We start from the raw sequence: 19,942 nt of genomic DNA, 5'->3' as shown, positions 1-19,942 counted from the left end.
CCGCACATGTGCAGAGTAACCCCCCCCCCCCCCCCCCGGCTCAGTACATCTTCCAATGCACACATTGGGCGTTTTTACCCAGAGGCATACCTAGATAATCGTGGGCCCCATAGCAAAAGTTTGTAAGGGCCCCCTATTTAGCAACTGATTGTGATAAATGTACGTAAAACATATACTTAGACAGCAAAGATGGGCCCTCTTCAGCTCTGGGCCCCATAGCAGCTGCACCCCTTGCACCTATGGTAGTTACGCCCTTGTTTTTACCCAGTGTGTATACATAGCGATGGTGGGGAAAAATCGATGGGCTGAAAATCGCTCAGTGCATACACACAACGATTTTCGCCCTTCTAAGCGATTATCCCAGGGCTGGGCGGCTTTCCATAGCCGGAAGATATGGAAAGCCGTTCACGCCGTCACTCATCTGCTTGTAATACCAGTAGACGGTTTTCCAATCACCGCTCATTGCCGACCTGTACATAGTGGGGCAGATGTATGAAGGGTCGTTATGGGGGAGAAGGGGTATCAGCACACGTTATGTGCACTGATACCACTTCTCCCCCATGTATGAAGCGGCCGGGATGCGGTAATGGACAGGGGCGCTATGCGCCCCTATCCATATCGGCGCTGCTATCAAAATGATAGCAGGCCGAATGTATGAACAGTCAGCGTCGCTGACCGTTCCGCACGAAGCCGGGTTTGGCTTCGCCAGCATGAGGCTGACGAAGCCCTATCTAAACAGCAGGGACAGCGCTGTCCCTGCTGTTAGGTCTGGGCTGCGCTGGGGATCTCGCGTGAACAGCGAGATCCCGCGCATGCCCAGTGCGGCCGGCCGGGGGACAGGAGATAGCGCATCAGTATTAACTGATGCGCTATCTCCAGAAAGGGACATCGCCGAAGGGGGGAGTTAACGCTCCCCCGCTTCGGCAGACAAGATGTTAATACATCTTGTCGATGTCCCTTCCTGCTTCGCCTCGCTATTGAGGCGAAGCAGGAAGTATCATAGCGGCGCGATAAGCGCTGCTATGATACATCTGCCCCATTGTCCCTTATTCTGGTTCACTTGCAAAGGAAAATTCCTTCTCAAATGGACAAAACCATGCTGCACTGCAGGTGAGGCAGATGTAACTTGTGCAGAGATAAATAGATTTGGGTGGGGTTTTACTGCAAAGTGAGATCTATATTGCAGTGTAAAAATAAAGCAGTCAGTATTTACCCTGCACAGAAACAAAATATCTCACCCAAATCTAATTCTCTCTGCACGTTACATCTGCCCCACCTGCAGTGCACATGGTTTTGTCCATCTGAAAAGAAATTTGCCTCTAAGAGTGAACTAGAATAAGGCACAAGGTTTTGTCCATCTGAGAAGGAATGTGCCTTTCCAAGTGAACCAGAATAAGGACCAATGGGTGGCTGTTGAGCTGAAAGCAGCTTAAATGGCAAAACTGAGCTGCTTTCAGCTTAATATCACCCAGTGTGTATGGGCCTTTAGACTGTCTCCAAGTTGATGTGGACTATTTGACAGAGGTGCATTTATTAGTCTGTGTAATTATTATAATACAGCACCATCTAGTGGATGAATTGCGTTAAAACATCAGCAGTGAATTTCTGACAATGGGCCTGATTCAGAGTTGATCACTGATGTGCAAATTCGCAGATCGAGCTATTATCGGTTGACTGTGCATACGTATGGATTTTAGCATGCCTGCGTGAGCTCAAACAGCGACAGAAAAAGCTTATGGTTTGTCATCGCAATCCCTTTGCAATTTGATGGACAGGAAGCTGGCATTTTGGGGGTGGAAATCAGACATTTTCTGGGAGTGTCAGAAAAAATGCAGACACGCCCATGCATTTATAGTGAGGGTGTGTGACACCAGCTCCGATCAGCCTGTCTCTGTCGCAGATGACTGATAGGGCCACACATACTCACATTTACACATCATTCGAGGGTTCATGATGTTCTGTTTCCTGGACCCGTGCTTCTTGGAGGGGCCTGGTGGGCCCTCAGCTGACACACCCCCCAACTTCTTATACCCCTTTCACACCAGCCTAAATTCCTTGGTTGGCCCCGGCAACACCCCGGGACTAGTGCTGTCACTCTCCGCCACTGGGGAAGCCGCTGGTCTCTGCCTCCCGGGAGATGTATGTCCGCTCGAACGGCGCAGGTGACAGCGGGAATACCCATTGATGATGCCTCTGCGGCGCGGTGTCCCCGGTGTGCATAGGCAGAGGCTGGGCAGTGTGTGTGTCCCGACCACTCCGTCTTCCGTTGATGCAGTTCTAATATGCAGCAGGGGGGCGGGGACCGGGATAGACGCTGATTGGCTGCCATTGAGCTCGGGGGCGTGCCTACAGCCGGTGCATGAGATGACTCATAACCCATTCACACCAGAAGTAGCCTCTCTCCCCAATCTCCTATATTTCCCTAACTGGATGATGTGTGGAGATGGAAATCATCTCACTGATTGCTACCCCCTCCCAGATCTGCTAATGCCCCATTGTGCAGCACAATCAAATAAATTATAATTTAGGGACAGAAAACTTTGACCATCATAAGGATACAGCACTCCCAGTATTGCTGTGTTACCCATACAAGCAGGCACAGATGTGCAAAAATTATTTCATGATGTCACAAAATCACGTTCTAGTAGTTTCGTACAGTAATTAATCTTTTTGTGTAATTCTATGCAATTTTCTCAAAAATTAAATACATAACGTACGTTTTACATAAAGTTTGATCTGATTTGAATCACTGCTTGTCGTGCTCACATTCCAGGACACCGTTTTTTCAGTATAGTTTTTTTGGTACTTATGTAGTAACTGGGCTGCCGATTTCTAAATCGGGTCGGATCGGGAGATCGCATCGCATCGCATGCGACCATGCGATTCGATGCGATGCGATGACCCGATTTTTCCATAGGAATCAATGTTAAAATGGACTGAGTCCATTTTAACATGGAATTCAATGGGAAAAATGGGTCCTTTTCATACCCCTACTATCCAAGTGGGCATGGAGTTGGATATAAACCTGTGGCGAGCGTAGCGAGCCACCGAGCCCGAAGCGTGGCGAGCGAAGCGAGCCCCGCGAGGGGACGAATACCGTCCCCTCGCGGGGCTCGCTTCGCTCGCCACGCTTCGGGCTCGGTGGCTCGCTACGCTCGCCACAGGTTTATATCCAACTCCATGCCCACTTGGATAGTAGGGGTATGAAAAGGACCCATTTTTCCATAGGAATCATTTTAACATTGATTCCTATGGAAAAATCGGGTCATCGCATCCGATATCGGATGCGATATCGGATGCGATGCGATGCGATATCGCATCGCATCGCATCTGATTGTATGCCTTAACTTAAGGCATACAATCAAAAAATCGGCAGCCCAGTTACTACATAAGTACCGTTTTTTTTTTCCACCCAACTTTAATTCATTGTACAGTATGACACTCTTCCTCCTACAACTTTAACTAAATATATACATTGACTTCTCTTACTTCATTCTGTACTTTTCCATACATTTCTTTATGCTGTATCTAGTAGTTTATTTTCAATACGACAATGGACACAGGCTGTAACTGTATCCGGACACAAAATTTGTGCTATATCCAAAAGCTGTAAAATTTCCTATCTCAACCGGATCCTTTCATCTGTGTTCCCTGCTGCAGGTTTGGGGGGACGCGGCTTCCCAGATATTCTACTCACTGGGCTGCGCATGGGGTGGACTCATTACAATGGCTTCATATAACAAGTTTCACAACAACTGTTACAGGTACGTACCCAGTAACTCCGGATACGCCAGTGTTGGCTCGCTATTGGTACACTGTGGCATTTGGTATGAGCCTTCTCCCGGGCTAATGTCATATTAGTCATTGTATATATGTGTGTGTGTGTGTGTTGTGTCTTGTCTTTTTGTTTTGCATTTTCATTACCAGAACTGAAATGAATGTATAGTTACTATGGGGTAGATTTATTAAGCTCGGTGAAGTGATAAAGTGTCTGGTTTTTATCACCGGCCAATCAGCTCCTACCTGTAATTTTTCAAACCAAGCCTGTAACTTTACAGTTAGTAGTTGATTGGACGGTGATAAAAACAAGATACTTTATCACTTCACCGAGCTTAATAAATCTGCGCCTATCTCTTATATATTTGGCTACATCTGTCACTCAAAGTGTGTCTGGAGCTGTAACGCTGGGTGGAGCCTCTGACTCACATGACAGAGAACCAGCCCAGTGAGCCCACAGACAGTGCCAGACACCCTCTGCCTCTCCATGTTACACAGCAAAGACACAGCTACTCACCAGACACACCAGGTGAGCGCCCCACACCGCCATACCTTCCAACATGACTCTCTCCAGGAGGGACAGAATGCTCTGTTTGTGGACTTCCATCTTAATTTATGATTGTCATCACCTGTCATTTTAAACAGGGTAATTGATAAGAAAGGTGTTTAAGCACAGGTGATGGTAATCCATAAATTAAGAAGAAAGTCCAGAAACAGAGCAATGTGTCCCTCCTGAAGAGGGTCATGTTGGGAGGTATGCACCTCCCTCCCTCCCCCCCCCATTCACGGCATCCCCACGATTAAATGGCACATGCAAAACACTGACATGGCTATGGTCGACAATGAAAAAGGTTGACAAGATTTATTTTTCACTTTTTCAATGTTTTCATATTCATTCTCATGTGTCGACATGGACACCAATGAAGTGCCACACTTATGTCAACATTTACATGTGTTTGACCTTTCTGTGTTGATTTTTTCTTGTGGCGATTCGCGGCACCCCCCGCGACCCCCCTCCCGCCATTTGCAGCACACCCCCCGCAATTCACGGCCCCACCCTGTGACACCCCCCCTCCTGCAATTCGCGGCACCCCGTGACCCCCATCCCCCGATTCGCGCCAACCCCCCGGGCCCCCCCTCCCGCGGTTCACGGTGCCCCCCACGACCCCCCCTACCGTGATTCCCCACCCCTGACCCCCCCTCCTGTCATTGCGGCAACCCCCGCCCCCGCAACCCACCCTCCCGCGATTCACTGCAACCCCCCGCGCCCCCCCCATCCCACGGTTCGCGGCACCCACCCACCCCCGCGACCCCCCCTCCCGTAATTCACGGCATCCACCCACGACCCCTCCTTCCGTGATTCGCGGACACCCCTCACCTCCTATCTCCCCCCCACCCCCGCGCGTGATTCACGGCAACCCCAGGATTAAATGGCACATGCAAAACACTGGCACGGCTATGGTCGACAATGAAAAAGGTTGACATGAGTTTTTGAAGATTTATTTTTCTTTTTTTGAATGTTTTCATATTCATTCTCATGTGTCGACATGGACACCGATGAAGTGCCACACTTATGTCAACATTTACATGTGTTCAACTTTCTGTGTTGGTTTTTTCTTGTAGCAATTTTTTTCCAGTGACAACTATGAACTATGTGCACGTCAACCTACACATCATCAACCAATTCTTTGTATAATATATAACACCTGTTCTGTTTTACTGTAGGTGTTTTAAGTCAGACCTTTTACTGCTACTATTACTGTTTATGTAAATGCATTCTGAATGACAGCAACATCCTACCATCCTTCTACAAGAATATATAACCAACTAGGTGATTCATCGCGCCCCGTGCCCCCCCCCCGCAATTCACGGACCCCCCACGCACCCCCCCTCCCGCGATTTGCAACCCCCCCTCGCGCAATTCACACCCCCTCCCACGCTTTGCGGACCCCCGCCCGCGATTCGCCGACACCTGCGCCCCCTCCCTCCCTTGATTCACGGCACCCCCGCGCCCCTCCCGCAATTCACAGCACCCCTAAGCCCCTCTTTAGTCCCCCGTATACTCACACACCCCTATCACTACCCAGCTTCCTGCTCTCCTGAACCGTAACTTCCACCACTGGGGAGTCGCTGATGCTGTTTTGCCCACATGCCCCTATCATGCCTCATAGCCCAGCCTCCTGCTCTCATGCACCCGAACTCCCACCAGTAGGAGGAGACACTGACTAAGGGCCACCATCCTGTACTACTGTACTGCCACGCTGGACCCTCACCCACTGGCAGAAGCTGCACAGTATCTGCCACCCTCCTCTTTAGTCCCCCTTATTCCCACACACCCCTATCACTACCAAGCCTCCTGTTTTCCTGTGTCGTGACCTCCGCCAGTGGGGAGCCGCTGACTCAAAAACACCCTACTATACTACTGCACACACACACACCTAAACAACATGCACACACAGCCCCCCCCCCCACACCCACAAATGTCACTGTACCATCCACACTTTTAATGTACATCTTACTCTGTAACCGCTTTTTAAACAAAACAATACACACCCCCTTCCACATCATATGCTCTCTATTTAACACATTTCACCTATAACTCAAGTTGCAATACAGGCCATCTTTCATACAATTCTAACCATCTTTTTCATATACAAATGTTCACAAATTAAGGGGGCGCAGCCAGTGTCGGACTGGCCAACAGGGGTACAGGGGAAACCCCCGGTGGGCCCCACTGCCTGGGGGCCCCACCTCCAATTATAGGAATCAGGGTCCAGACTGTGCACATGAATTATACATTATACAAATGCTACATTATACTGCAAAGGACTATGGTATATCTTCTACTGAGCACTGTTGTTACTAATGTGGTACATTATCATGCATGCACAAGCAGAATTTACTATACTATTTACCTTAAAGGTTTGTCAAACTTCTGTGACAGCTGACCACACTCTTCTGGAGACTGGCCACACTCCTCTGGAGACTTGCCACACCCCTAAAATGGGCCCCTATAACAACATTCCCCGGTGGGCCCTTCATGCCCCAGTCCGACACTGGGCGCAGCCCCTTACGACGGTGTGAAGAGCACCCGTAGGGCGCGATGAATCACCTAGTATATTATATGTGGTGGCCCCAGACAGAACAAGGATTATTTTTAGCAATTTATAGAATAAAAAGTCTGTCCCATACAGGCGGTAATCAACCAACACCGATCACATTAATCAAAAGGGCACACCCTTAAGTGAGCCAAATATACATTAAAGTGGGGACAATCCCCAGTCCTTATACTGAGCAAAATAACCTCTCAGGGGTTTATTTACTGATGATGGGATGTTGCTATGGCCAACCAATCAGATTCTATCTATAATCTTCTAGAATTTTCCAAAGCACCTAAAACAGATACACAAAAAGAAACAGGCGGAAATGGGAAATAAGTAGCACAAGAAAGTAAAACACCTGTTCACAGATAAGAACATCATTGTAGCTTCTCTATAGTATAGATAATTAAAAGCACATAAAAACATGGGAGAATAGTTGCTGTCCAATCCCCATCACCCTTGCTATTTAGCAGCATGTTAACTGTTATAGAGACCTCTGTATGAAGGAACCACATGAGATTTTTTTTGTCATGCCGATAATGAGTCAACTCATTCTTCCACCAGGGACAGTATCATCATCAGCATAACCAACTGTGCCACCAGCGTCTATGCCGGCTTCGTCATCTTCTCCATTCTGGGCTTCATGGCAAACCACATGGGAGTAGACGTGTCCAAAGTGGCCGACCACGGCCCCGGGCTGGCCTTTGTGGCATATCCGGAAGCCCTGACTCTGCTGCCAATATCTCCCTTGTGGTCCTTACTGTTTTTCTTCATGCTCATTCTTCTTGGACTTGGGACGCAGGTAATCACACCGTAACCTCAGACTTCAACACAAGTAGAAGTTATGACTCCAACATTAGCTGTAACTTCCCGTTCACCATAACCACCTCCTGACTTTGGTTGTTTGCAGTTTTGTCTTCTGGAGACTCTGGTCACCGCCATCGTGGATGAGATCGGTAATAACTGGATCATCCGCTGGAAAACCCTTGTCACACTCGGGGTGGCGGTGGTTGGTTTCCTGCTGGGAATCCCGCTAACTACACAGGTACCTCTCACATACTGTAGAATTGTTATATTCTTGCTGATATCATTATAAGACCCGCGATGACTAAGGCCAGCTACACATGGTCTGGACGTGGGGGGGGGGGGGGGGGGGGGGGGGGGGCGGCATGAGGTCAGAGCAAGCAAGATTCTGGGTTTATGTCCAAGAACTGAGAAAACTTGGCTTTATTTCTGGGAGTGATAAGCCCCTATATAAACTAAACAATAGGGGCTGTGGCCAAAATAAATAACAATATCATCCGTGTCCGATATTGTGCATAGACACTGAAAGATATTGATAAACAATATCGTTCAGTGACGTCACTGGGAGCCGCTGAACATGAAGGTTGTTTGACTATATAGCCAAATGTTCAACAGACATCAATCATCGGTAACAACGTGCAGCAGCGTGCATCGTTAACAATATTGAGCGTACACACTAGACGATAATGTGAACGATATCGCTCAGAATTTATATTTTGTGGGGTTTCTTCCAGTTTCTTCCCACAATCCAAAAATATACTGGTAGGTTAATTGGCTTCCAACAAAGAGTAACCCTAGTGTGTAAGTATGCGGGTAACATCCCGGGGAATGGGATGCTCACAGTCAGAGTACCGATGCCAGCATCCACAAGCCCAGGGTCCGGAATCCTGGCTGCTGGCATCCCGAACGTAAGTAGGTTAGTATTAGACTGGGGAAGGGTGGGGGGGGGAGGGGGTGTATTAAGTCTAGGCACTAGTGGGGAATTTGGGATTAGGATATGGGAGGGAACGGAAAGGTTAGGGTTAGGCTGCGAGGAGGAAGGCACTTAGAGGGGGGGGTGTTAGTTTGCTTGGAAGGAGCATTATGTTTAGGCTACAAGGTATAAAGGTTAGGGTTAGGCACTCACGCTTGGGGTTAAGTCTAGGGGGTTGGGTTAGGCTACAGAGAGCTGGTTAGGGTTAGTGGAGACCTGGAGAAGGTAAGTATACCTACTGGACCTCTGTAGTGATTGCCTCTATCGGGAGCATCTGTATTCCGACTGCAGGCATCCTATCCGCTGGTCATCCATAGGTATTCCGCATGTACATGAGCAGACCGGATGGGCTGAGGTTCTTATGTGACGTCATATACTGACTGCCGGCATCCCATCCCCTGGTCATCGGTATGTATGCCGCATGTACATGAGCAGACCGGATGGGCCAAGGTTCTTATGTGCCGTCATATACTGACTGCCGGCATCCAATCCGCTGGTCATCCGTATGTATTCCGCATGTACATGAGCAGACCGGATGGGCCGAGGTTCTTATGTGCCGTCATATACTGACTGCCGGCATCCGCTGGTCATCCGTATGTATTCCGCATGTACATGAGCAGACCGGATGGGCCGCGGTTCTTATGTGCCGTCATATACTGACTGCCGGCATCCCATCCGCTGGTCATCCGTATGTATTCCGCATGTACATGAGCAGACCGGATGGGCCGAGGTTCTTATGTGCCGTCATATACTGACTGCCGGAAGCCCATCCGCTGGTCATCCGTATGTATTCCGCATGTACATGAGCAGACCGGATGGGCCGAGGTTCTTATGTGCCGTCATATACTGACTGCCGGCATCCGCTGGTCATCCGTATGTATTCCGCATGTACATGAGCAGACCAGATGGGCCGAGGTTCTTATGTGCCGTCATATACTGACTGCCGGCATCCGCTGGTCATCCGTATGTATTCCGCATGTACATGAGCAGACCGGATGGGCCGAGGTTCTTATGTGCCGTCATATACTGACTGCCGGCATCCGCTGGTCATCCGTATGTATTCCGCATGTACATGAGCAGACCAGATGGGCCGAGGTTCTTATGTGCCGTCATATACTGACTGCCGGCATCCCATCCTCTGGTCATCCGTATGTACTCCACATGTACATGAGCAGACCGGATGGGCCGAGGTTCTTATGTGCCGTCATATACTGACTGCCGGCATCCCATCCGCTGGTCATCCGCATGTACATGAGCAGACCAGATGGGCCGAGGTTCTTATGTGCCGTCATATACTGACTGCCGGCATCCGCTGGTCATCCGTATGTATTCCGCATGTACATGAGCAGACCGGATGGGCCGAGGTTCTTATGTGCCGTCATATACTGACTGCCGGCATCCGCTGGTCATCCGTATGTATTCCGCATGTACATGAGCAGACCGGATGGGCCGAGGTTCTTATGTGCCGTCATATTCTATGTTTCTATAAAAAACAATTATTACATGATCCTAATGCACCAGCGCAATCACAGATCAACAGAGATGTCCGAGACGGGGCGTTAGGTGATTGAGGCGTACTTACCTGTGCTTTCTTCTACCTACCTGCAGGCTGGGATTTACTGGCTTCTGCTGATGGATAACTACGCTGCCAGCTTCTCGCTGGTCATCATCTCCTGCATCATGTGTGTGGCCATCATGTACATTTATGGTAAGTAGCTCTCGCTGTAACCTACCTTATGTACATTTAATGCTCCTTCTAAGCAGTCTATGGTGGGTTACATACATGTTACTGTATACCAGTTCCTAGATGGCTCACACACCCTACATTGTGGTTCTGTCCAGGGGTTCTTCTGTATCATATACAACGTCACACATATTAATGTAACTGAGGCCTGTAGCAGGATCTATCACTATCCCACTGAATGTCTTTTTAAAACTTTTACTGAAGTGAGAGAGGGAGTGAAATGTGGTTTATGGGTTCACCCTATAATTCTGACATGACCCAACAGAGGGACATCCGACCAAAGAGGTCTAGATGGAATTGTATAGAAAGACTCCAGCATCACTGCCCCAGAGGCTGAAAGATGTTCTCTGCAGAGGTTGTGTCCTGTAGACTCAGCCTCACCATGTTCTGTTTCCCTCTCACCTCATCCAGGACACCGGAACTACTTCAAGGACATTGAGATGATGTTGGGCTTCCCCCCTCCGCTCTTCTTCCAGATCTGCTGGCGTTTCGTCTCCCCAGCCATTATATTTGTAAGTCTTGTTAGCCAGTGTTCTGGTGGTGTCTATTAACTGTAGAGATAATTCTACACAATGGAATGTTGCATAAATGAAAAAGGAACACAACATAAATATATATTTACACCCTTCCTATACTGATAAGTGTCACCTTGTCCTTAGCACCAGGTGTCGAGTCCACACAACAAAATCTATAATGAAAAAAGTGGAAAAGGTCCAAGACCCAATAGTGTATTATTGTAAGGTGTTTCCAAAACATTTTGCGCCAGTAGATGTACCCACCAGATCTACATGGAAAGATTGCGCTAGCTGCGTATTAAGCACATACATAAATCCGTTACCTGGTGCGGTATAAAACTATACGGTCCAAGGTGGCGGTCGAATGGGTTGCCAGACGAACGTGGACTTTTTTTTTAAAGGGGCAATCATTTATAAGGAAATATCATGCCTTGTGAATGATTGTCGCTTTAAAAAAAAAAAAGTCAGAATTTGGCAAGCATCCCCCATGGCGGCCAAAATCCGTGACTATTAATTCTGGCCCCATGATTGTAAAAGAATAGTGAAACCTTCTCATATCTGAATATAAATGATACTCTCTAAATCAGGGATGAGGAACCTTTGGCCCTCCAGCTGTTGTTGAACTACGCCTCCCAGCATGCACTGCACTTGGCCAAATAGCCAAACTGTAGCAGGGCATGCTGGGATGTGTAGTTCAACAACAGCTGGAGGGCCAAAGGTTCCCCATCCCTGCTCTAAATAGTCATTCATTCTCCACCTGACAAGAGTGACGGTGGTATTACTTTTAGACTGCACCAGGTACTTTACCCATTCAGTTATATTCATTGTAATTAGGTTATATATGGATACAATCTTACTATGATACTGTAAAGCAGGGGTGGCCAAACCGGTCCTCGACATCTACCAACAGTCCATGTTTTCCAGGCCACCTGTGGATCTGTAGAATGTGACTAAACCTGTGCTAGGTGATATGGAAAACTTGAGCTAATGGTAAACGTGGAGAACCAGTTTGGGCAGCCCTGCTGTACATGTTGTTACCGCTGCTGATCCCACAAGAGGCGGAGCCACAGACCCCTCCCTTAGCGTTGCTGTTTACCGTCTCATCTCTGGTAGGGGCTGATGCGTTAATAATCTCAGTGTGTTTATGGTATTCCTCTCTCTTTTCTTCTAGTTTATCCTCATTTTCACCGTTGTTCAGTATCGCCCAATATCATACAATGACTACGTCTATCCGGACTGGGCCATTACGTTGGGCTTCCTGATGGCTCTCTCTTCGGTCATCTGTATCCCGGGATATGCTGCTATCAAGATCTTTCAGTCTGAGGGGGACACGTTCCTCCAGGTAAATCGTTAACGAGAGTTGCTTTGTACAATACTCGTGTTTTGGAGAGCTTGTCCGGCTGCAGTAAACAGGGCAATCCCCATGTCTGACAGGTGCTTTGTTCTATATAGGCTTCTGGGAATTACCTAGAGCTAGAACTGTGATAGGGTTGTACTAGTGACCTGTACAGCATGTGACGTAATCTGTATGTATGTACAGAACATGGACTACATACTGTGCATGAATAATCAGAGGGAAAAGGAGTCTCCAATCCTCAGCCATCTCAATGGAGACCCCCGAGCATGGGGTTCCGCTAGAGTGAAGGTCAATGTAAAAGGAGTACTGCAATGCCCATTAACCACTCTTGCTGTGCCCTATAGAGAGAGCCAATGTATTTCGGTGTGGTGCTTGGGCATTTGGGGGGTGAGCTGGCATGCTGTGCTCAGTGCATTGGATCAACAACTTTGCACTAACCTTCAGTGACTCACACTGAGCGGGAAACGCGTGGCAAATGGTGTGAAGACTATAAACCGCAATGATTGCACGCTTTAACCTCTCCCTTCTCTCTCCTTCCAGCGGTTAAAGAACGCAGTGAAACCCAGCAAAGACTGGGGCCCCGCTCTCCTGGAGCACCGGACAGGCCGCTATGCACAGAGCGACGGCAGTCCAGAGGCCCAACCACTGAATCCAGAGAAGCAGAAGGAAGAGATCGGGCTGACAATACAGGGCAGCAATGGGCAGGCCCACAGCCAAGACTCTAAAGTGTAACCAGCTTCTGAAGGGGGGTTGGAGAAAGGCAGAGGCACTGGTAGGATGGATGAGCGTCTTACCCTCAATCCCATTCTCCCTCTTGTACACATCCAGACCAGTTGTACCCTCCGTTGTCCTATTTCCGACCCATCACGTCAGAGAATCCAACAGAATTACTACCGAACTGTAAGAATCTCCTGTTCACATGGAGACTTGGGGCCCGGGGTCGCCCCGTTCCCACTCCTTACATTTGGATTAGTAAGAGAAGACTCTAATTGGACACTGTTATGGAGTGGGATCATTATTTCATATCGCCATAGGTGGGAGGAAATGGGGGAGAGAGGAGAGATGAATTCATCTCAAACAAGTAGCTGTAACTCACGTTTCTAATCGTAGCTGAAATTTTATATTTTAGGGTTCTAGAAACCTTAATTTTTAACTCCGGGGAGGTCAGGGGTTGGGAGCCCTCCGCCAGTGGTGGGTCTGGTGCCCTCGTACCCGACACTGTAGAACATTTTACTGTGCTGGGGAAAGGACATGAAATGCAAGATTCATATTTCCTGTTACTTGAGACAAACAGCAGGAAGTGGGGGTGAGGGGGGCATTCTGTGAAATTGGAGGAAGGGTCCACTTGTCTACCTGCTGTATCTACACATCTGCCCCCTGGGTGATGGACCGATTACACGTAAAGTGGAAGCTGCTACCTGGAGAATCTCTAGAGAACCCGCGTGTCACCGGATGGAAACGGCATTCCTTTTAATCTTCATACCCCTCCGTGTATCCTTCGTGGCCCAACAGCAACCTCCTGTGGCTCACGTGGTCTCTGTACTTCTCTGTATTACACCGTTACCTCTGCTGCCCCTAGGTCACGTCCAGCTCCTGTCCCGTCCCCCCAGCAAATGTATCGTCTGTGTTCTCTACATCCAGTATTTGAAGTAGTCAGATCGTCTTCCTAATGTTTACACTCACGCGTTAAAGTTTGGTAACAGGACAGTGTTTTTGGATTATACTCAGCTGTAGAATTGCAACTAATTAAGGATGTGTAGAAAGATGTGACCTATTACCGGAACCTACCCTCAAGCGGTGCTCTGTATTCCTGGCAGGGACCGGAATGGCTGTACGCCAGCTCGTTACTGCCATAGTATCCACATTCCACATGCCAACAGTACTGTGTGTGCCTGGTGGAGATACCGTAAGGTGGTACCATAATGCATTGTGTCCTTCTTGCTGCACTCTGTATACGGCCAATAATATGTTGTTGTTTTATCACTGCCAAAATCGGAGATGAAGTGTCAGCAGTGCCAACTAGGCGTTTGTATGTTCTTGTGGCAATACAACATAAACGGCGCCTATCAAGGGGATTGGGGCTTCTTCCTAATACTGTGACCTGAAGCTGCGCAGTGTGATGTATGGTTATATAACCTAATGTGGTTATGGGGTGGGGTAGATATTTCATTGGCATACATGAAATGCCAGCTTTGCGCCCAGAGCTGGGATCTTCAGGATCCCTCTGCTGCATTATGGAGGGTTGTTGATGGTAAAGTTGGATATGGTCTGGGATATATCATAGACCAGTACAGGAACTTTTTCCTGCTGACGAAATAGGTCAGCACGGCTCCTGGGTGCCATATAATTCTGTACCATCATGGTAATGGCCGCCTACTATCCTGCATAAACCTCCACCAGGATCGGACCTTGGTAGACAGGTCTGTCCTCTATTATATCAGGAATGGAGAAAACAGTGTTGTCGCGTTTCGCTCTCTGCCTCAGTATATGACCCTCGTTTCTATAAGGGATGTCCCTCATCTCCATCAATGTTAGCTACAAGGCACCACCATAGCGTAAGAAGGCCAGGTAGACACATTTTGCAGACAAAAAGTTAACGTGCCATACGTATTACCAGCAATAACTGCCTGCAGGGATTTCATGAATGTGTTGATGCCACACAAAATGGAGGCCGCCATTTAGTGTTCTGAACCAGCACTGCAAGGAACCGGTGACAAAATGGCTTCCTCCACATGAGCACATTCCTGTCATGAAAGTCTGAGTGACAGGTTGCCTATGACGTTGCCTGATGCCAGAATACACCATCGGCTTCCCCTAGGAAGTAACAACGTAAAAACTGACAAGGTTATTCAGTAATAGCTATATGATATAGTTATATATATATATATCTATATATATATATATATATATATATATATAAAAATAAATAACACACCAGCAGCACAAGACACTTAGACACTAAGGAGGAAAGCGCCCCTCCTCATCATATGGAGATATACATTAGATATACCTCATTGTCCTGTACAGACACAGTTACACCATTGTTTCCTGGTACACGTATCATAAGTCCACTATTACAGTGGGCACAACCTGATTATAAATGGCAGCGACTATAAAAATGCAGAAGAGCAGGTGAATTATGTGAGGGGACACATTATCTGTATTATACATTATCTCTGGTGCTGTTACGTAGCGGCTCGGGTCCCCATGTCCAAGCTGTGTACTACAAATCTATATAAGCTACACGGGTATGGTGCATTTGGTCAACGGTGTCTAAAAGATCAACATGCATAAAGACGGAATGAAAATGGTCGACCCATTAAAAAGGTTGCCATGACTTTTTTAAGGTTTTGGGGTGTCAATGTTTTCTCTTTTAGGACACGGACCCCCGATTAGTGCACCGCGTCCCCTTGCATAGCTCGCTTCGCTCACCATGCTTCGGCCAGGCTGCCTCGCTCCACTGTTGCTGCGCTCGGCAAAGGTTAGCATTCCCGATCAAAATCCACGTGGATGGCAAAATATGAAAAAAGTTGTCAAAATGAAAATAATTGTGAAAAACTCACGTCGACCATTGTCATATCAACCTATCGTACACCTCGACCAACAGTGGTCATCTTATTGACTGGCGACCTTAGGACCGGATACCAAGCTACACTGTGCAGATTTATTTATTAACAATGCAAAGTAGTGGATTTTCCGCTGCTCTGGCCACGGATGGACAAGCCACGTTGCGATTTTTAGGATGTTGATAGTTGCACTAAATACAATTAATTATTTTTTTTGTAAATCTGCTATTTTTTTTTGTGGGGTGTTTTTTTGGATTTTTTTTTTTTTTTAATACCAGGAAACTACTTTTTTTTCTTTTTTACAATTTTTGTTTTCACATATTCCGCAGACGTTCCTCCTCCTAACTAGTTACACGAGAGCGGCGCCGTCATGGAGTAAGGTTATGTACAGCGTGTAGTTAGGTACTGACTCTTAGGCGAGATGTGATTTAGCTGTAACGAAATAGTGCAAATAATATTAGCCTGTGCTTTCACCCCATGTCTCTTCTGTGCGCTAGTTATATATAAAAACTCCATGCTGTAAATAAATCATGGCGAGTGCACCCCAGATTATATTCTCAGTGTACCCCTGGTTCCCTTTCCCTCCATAGTTTAATATATTTGTGAATGTACCGGCACGTCTGTGGTGTTTAGAGGAGAATGTATGATGGAGAGTCGTATGTAATATTCTTGTTTTTAGTAAACATTTTGTTTGTAAACTTTTGCTGATGTTGCATCGCTGCACCTCCAAGTATTACAATTTAACAGAGGTTGTAGCAGACATTGTCTAATTACTTTCCTCTGATAGCGTTATGAACTAATCAGTAATAATATTTTGTCGTTAGTGAATTGCATCGTTATTTTTTTAAAAAAATGTGTTTTCTGAAACTTTTTGTTTAACCTTTTAAATGCCCGATAAACCCAAAGTGTATAAAGTCACACAGCCAAATAAGGAAAGCACAATATTCGCATCAAGTGACCCAGTTTGACCTCATTGTCCTGCGTAATCTGGACCATCAGCCAAACTATACACTGTATACACTGCAGCACAATAGCATTACCAAGCACAAGCGAGCATAGGTGTATGTGGGGCTGCTGCGCTCACCAACAGCATCACCATAACCGTAAGGTGACTTTTAAAGCGGCACAAAGTCAAGTGTCTTAGTACCGAGCGTCATACGTTAAGGTCTGGTGCTGCATTTCATCGGTTCCATATGAATTGTAGCCGCAGCCACGGTGAAGGAAATTGTACACCTATTTCGAGGCCGATGCACAATGCTTGTCGAGGTCTGTGTATGTACAAAGGGTGTGTCCAGCCAACGTTCCCTTAGTGTGATAATTATGAATAAAGTCACTGTAGAAAAGGTCATGTCATTTTATTGGTCCTGACAGTGTGACAGAAATAAAGTTGTTTTCTGACCTCTCTGTGATGTGTTTGTTCTTGGGGTGGGGGCGTCGGGACAGTTTAGCCTCTTGTTTTATAAATTGGGAGAATGATACGAGCAGGAAGAAAGGGGCTCACATTAAAGTGGATACAGCCGCTACACTGTCCAGTGTTATAGTTGCAGGAGCCATCTTTATGTGTACACCCCTACAGTATATGCTTGGTCTCTTCCGTACTGAGTAAGTGTCACAGGTCAATAGGACTGGGCTGCCAGCAAAAGACCAGATAACGGAATGTTAGCACAACTTAAGTTTGTTACATTTACAGTATGATGATGTAAAAAAAATTAGAAGAAAGTTTCCAAATTCTATCTATGAAATGTGCCTCACAGAGCAACAAATAGAATCTTTTATTTTTAAATGAAAAACAAAATAGGTGATAATTGATCAAATAACCATTGTGACTGAACCCTTCAACAAATGTATTGATTAGGAATCACTAATGGGCAATAAGTATCTGTATTTCAAAAAATGTGTTTAGGAGATCTTGCAGTTGTTTTGTGCATTTCTAAACAAAAGCTTCATCATGAAGATCACAATTTTTGTAAGGAAAATGCAGGCAGAAGGTTATGGAAAAATATCTAATCAGGCGGATAGAAGATTTCAAAGATGTAATATCACCCATACAGTCATGTCCATCATAAAGAAATGAGAACGTGGCACCTATGTACTTGTCTAGACAATTTAATTCCAAAATTGAAGTGGTTCCAGGGCTAAAATACATTTTAAAAAAAATTATTTAAAAAATCATCTATAAGTAAATGTGTGTTTTATCCCCTGAAACAGAACGATCGATTTTCATTGAAATAGACAAAAATCTATTAAAAAATAAACTTTTAGAAAAACATCTCCAATAGTATTTATGCTAATTACCGTCCATCATGGGACAATGCATTTTATGACGGGGCAAAAAGAAATACATGGTTGGAAAAAAAAAATCTGCCCCACAATATCCCCAGGTGTTTTCCAGTTAATATACAGGAAACTAAGGGTACATTTACTGAGATGGCAGTTCTATTGACGGTAGGATTTTGCCCATAGCAACCAGATTCAACTTCTAGAAGATGAAAGAATCTGATTGGTTGCTACGGGCAACATCCCATCTTCAGTAGAAATCCAATCTTAGTAAATATACCTCTAAATTTCTCTCATAATTCTATCACCAGATAGCTAGGCATACAAAAAGCATGTTTCCCCACTGTCAAATGTTCCCAGTGTTTATAGGGAGAGGACAGGGTGCCGCAGCAGCTGTCTCTCCTCAGCTCAGCACAGGGCACTGAGCAGAGTGCTGAGCTGGGTAGAGAGGTTTTGCTCACCTCCCTTTCTCCATTGCCCGGCTCCCATGGGGGAGCGGGACCTGGGCCGCTCGAGCAGACCCGCGCAAAAAGTACCCCCCCTCCTCTCCACGCCACTGTTTATATATGGGAACTAATTACCAGCCTGTCAAAATGATGGAACAACATAACAGTGATGTTAGCACCGATGGCTGTATGCGCCCAATTACAGCAACACTTGAATGACTTCTTGGGGCACCATCTAGTGGTCACCGATGCACAAAGCAGTTGCATTCCCCCCACAGAGGTGAGGAGCATCTTTAGTCTCTTATTATATAGTTCAAGGTTTCCCAACTTGGTGTACGTGTACCCCTGGGGGTACGCAGCAGTCCGGTTGGGGCTACTTCAAATTAATATTGGTAATGGCGGAAGAACAGGGAGAAGTCTCCTGTTGCTGTGGAGATGAACCACGTTGTGTCTTTTCCGGTTCCGTCTACAGCGTCTCCTCGTGCTTTTTACCTGACCAGCAATCCACTGGGCGCTACCCGCACTGCCCCCAGACATCAGCAATCATGGACAGGTGGAGGAAGCAGCAGCATTAATCCTACAGGCATTAGCGGGAACCCGGGAGACAATACACAACCAGCGGCCAGATACAGAAGGACCTGATTACTGACCGCACACTACTCCTCCGCTACGCCTTAATATAAGGACACACATAAGGATAAACATACCGCTCACCTCCACTCCACTTGTAGTATTGTGGATATTTTAAATTGAGAGGAGGGGGTACTCATAAATGGTAAGCCTAATCAAGTGGTACGGTAGAGAGAAATGTTGGGAACCGCTGATATAGTTGACATTAAATCCTAGAACTAGATATCTCTTCTCTCCAGCATGGGGTACCTCGAACCCCTAGGACTGTGCTGCCAAAGGCAGAGCGGTTATATAACAGTGGCAGCGCTCCCTGATAATAGGCCGCTTAGCCGCACCTGCCTTAAATCTGCTTCTTTGTGGATAATAAGAATCTGTTCCGGCCTATTTGTCACCCGACTCGTTAAGGACTAGATAGATAATTGTCTGATGTGCCATAGCCCAGAACAATAGCTTCCCTCCCAGGGACCTAGAACATGAGATAGTCCAGAAGAACAGAACTCTAGTGAGACATTGAGGTGTTACTGGTTAGATCTAGTACTAGACACCGATGGCAGCTGGAGTCTGTGAACTGAAATGATCATCATCATCTGTAACTCATGAGGCGCCCAGAAACCGCAGCGCCCAGAAGCATTAGGACGACATTGGTCGACAGTCAAAAGGTAAACATGGTTTTTCACGCCCCTAATTCATGTTGACCTTTTGACTGTCGACCTAGTCACCGTGTACCCCTGGGGAGGTGGTGCTAAGATGGA

General features: G+C 46.7%; 1 protein-coding gene across 2 annotated transcripts in view; it reads left to right on the top strand.

Annotated features, from left to right (window-relative positions):
• The window catches only part of SLC6A9 (solute carrier family 6 member 9), a 125,980-nt gene extending 108,739 nt beyond the window's left edge, over positions 1–17,241 (top strand). For both annotated transcript variants that reach the window (XM_083157453.1, XM_083157454.1), the window contains 7 exons: positions 3,661–3,764; positions 7,443–7,680; positions 7,789–7,923; positions 10,264–10,363; positions 10,811–10,911; positions 12,086–12,256; positions 12,812–17,241. In XM_083157453.1, the coding sequence (XP_083013579.1) occupies positions 3,661–3,764; positions 7,443–7,680; positions 7,789–7,923; positions 10,264–10,363; positions 10,811–10,911; positions 12,086–12,256; positions 12,812–13,003 (1,041 nt within the window). In that variant the 3' untranslated portion in view covers positions 13,004–17,241. The remainder of the gene's footprint in view (positions 1–3,660; positions 3,765–7,442; positions 7,681–7,788; positions 7,924–10,263; positions 10,364–10,810; positions 10,912–12,085; positions 12,257–12,811) is intronic.
• The last annotated feature ends 2,701 nt before the right edge of the window (positions 17,242–19,942 follow it).

The sequence above is a fragment of the Crinia signifera genome, chromosome 8 (assembly GCF_055691185.1).
Source record: "Crinia signifera chromosome 8, ASM5569118v1, whole genome shotgun sequence".
Classification (NCBI taxonomy): Eukaryota; Metazoa; Chordata; class Amphibia; order Anura; family Myobatrachidae; genus Crinia; species Crinia signifera.
This window is presented reverse-complemented; position numbering and strand designations above follow the sequence as displayed.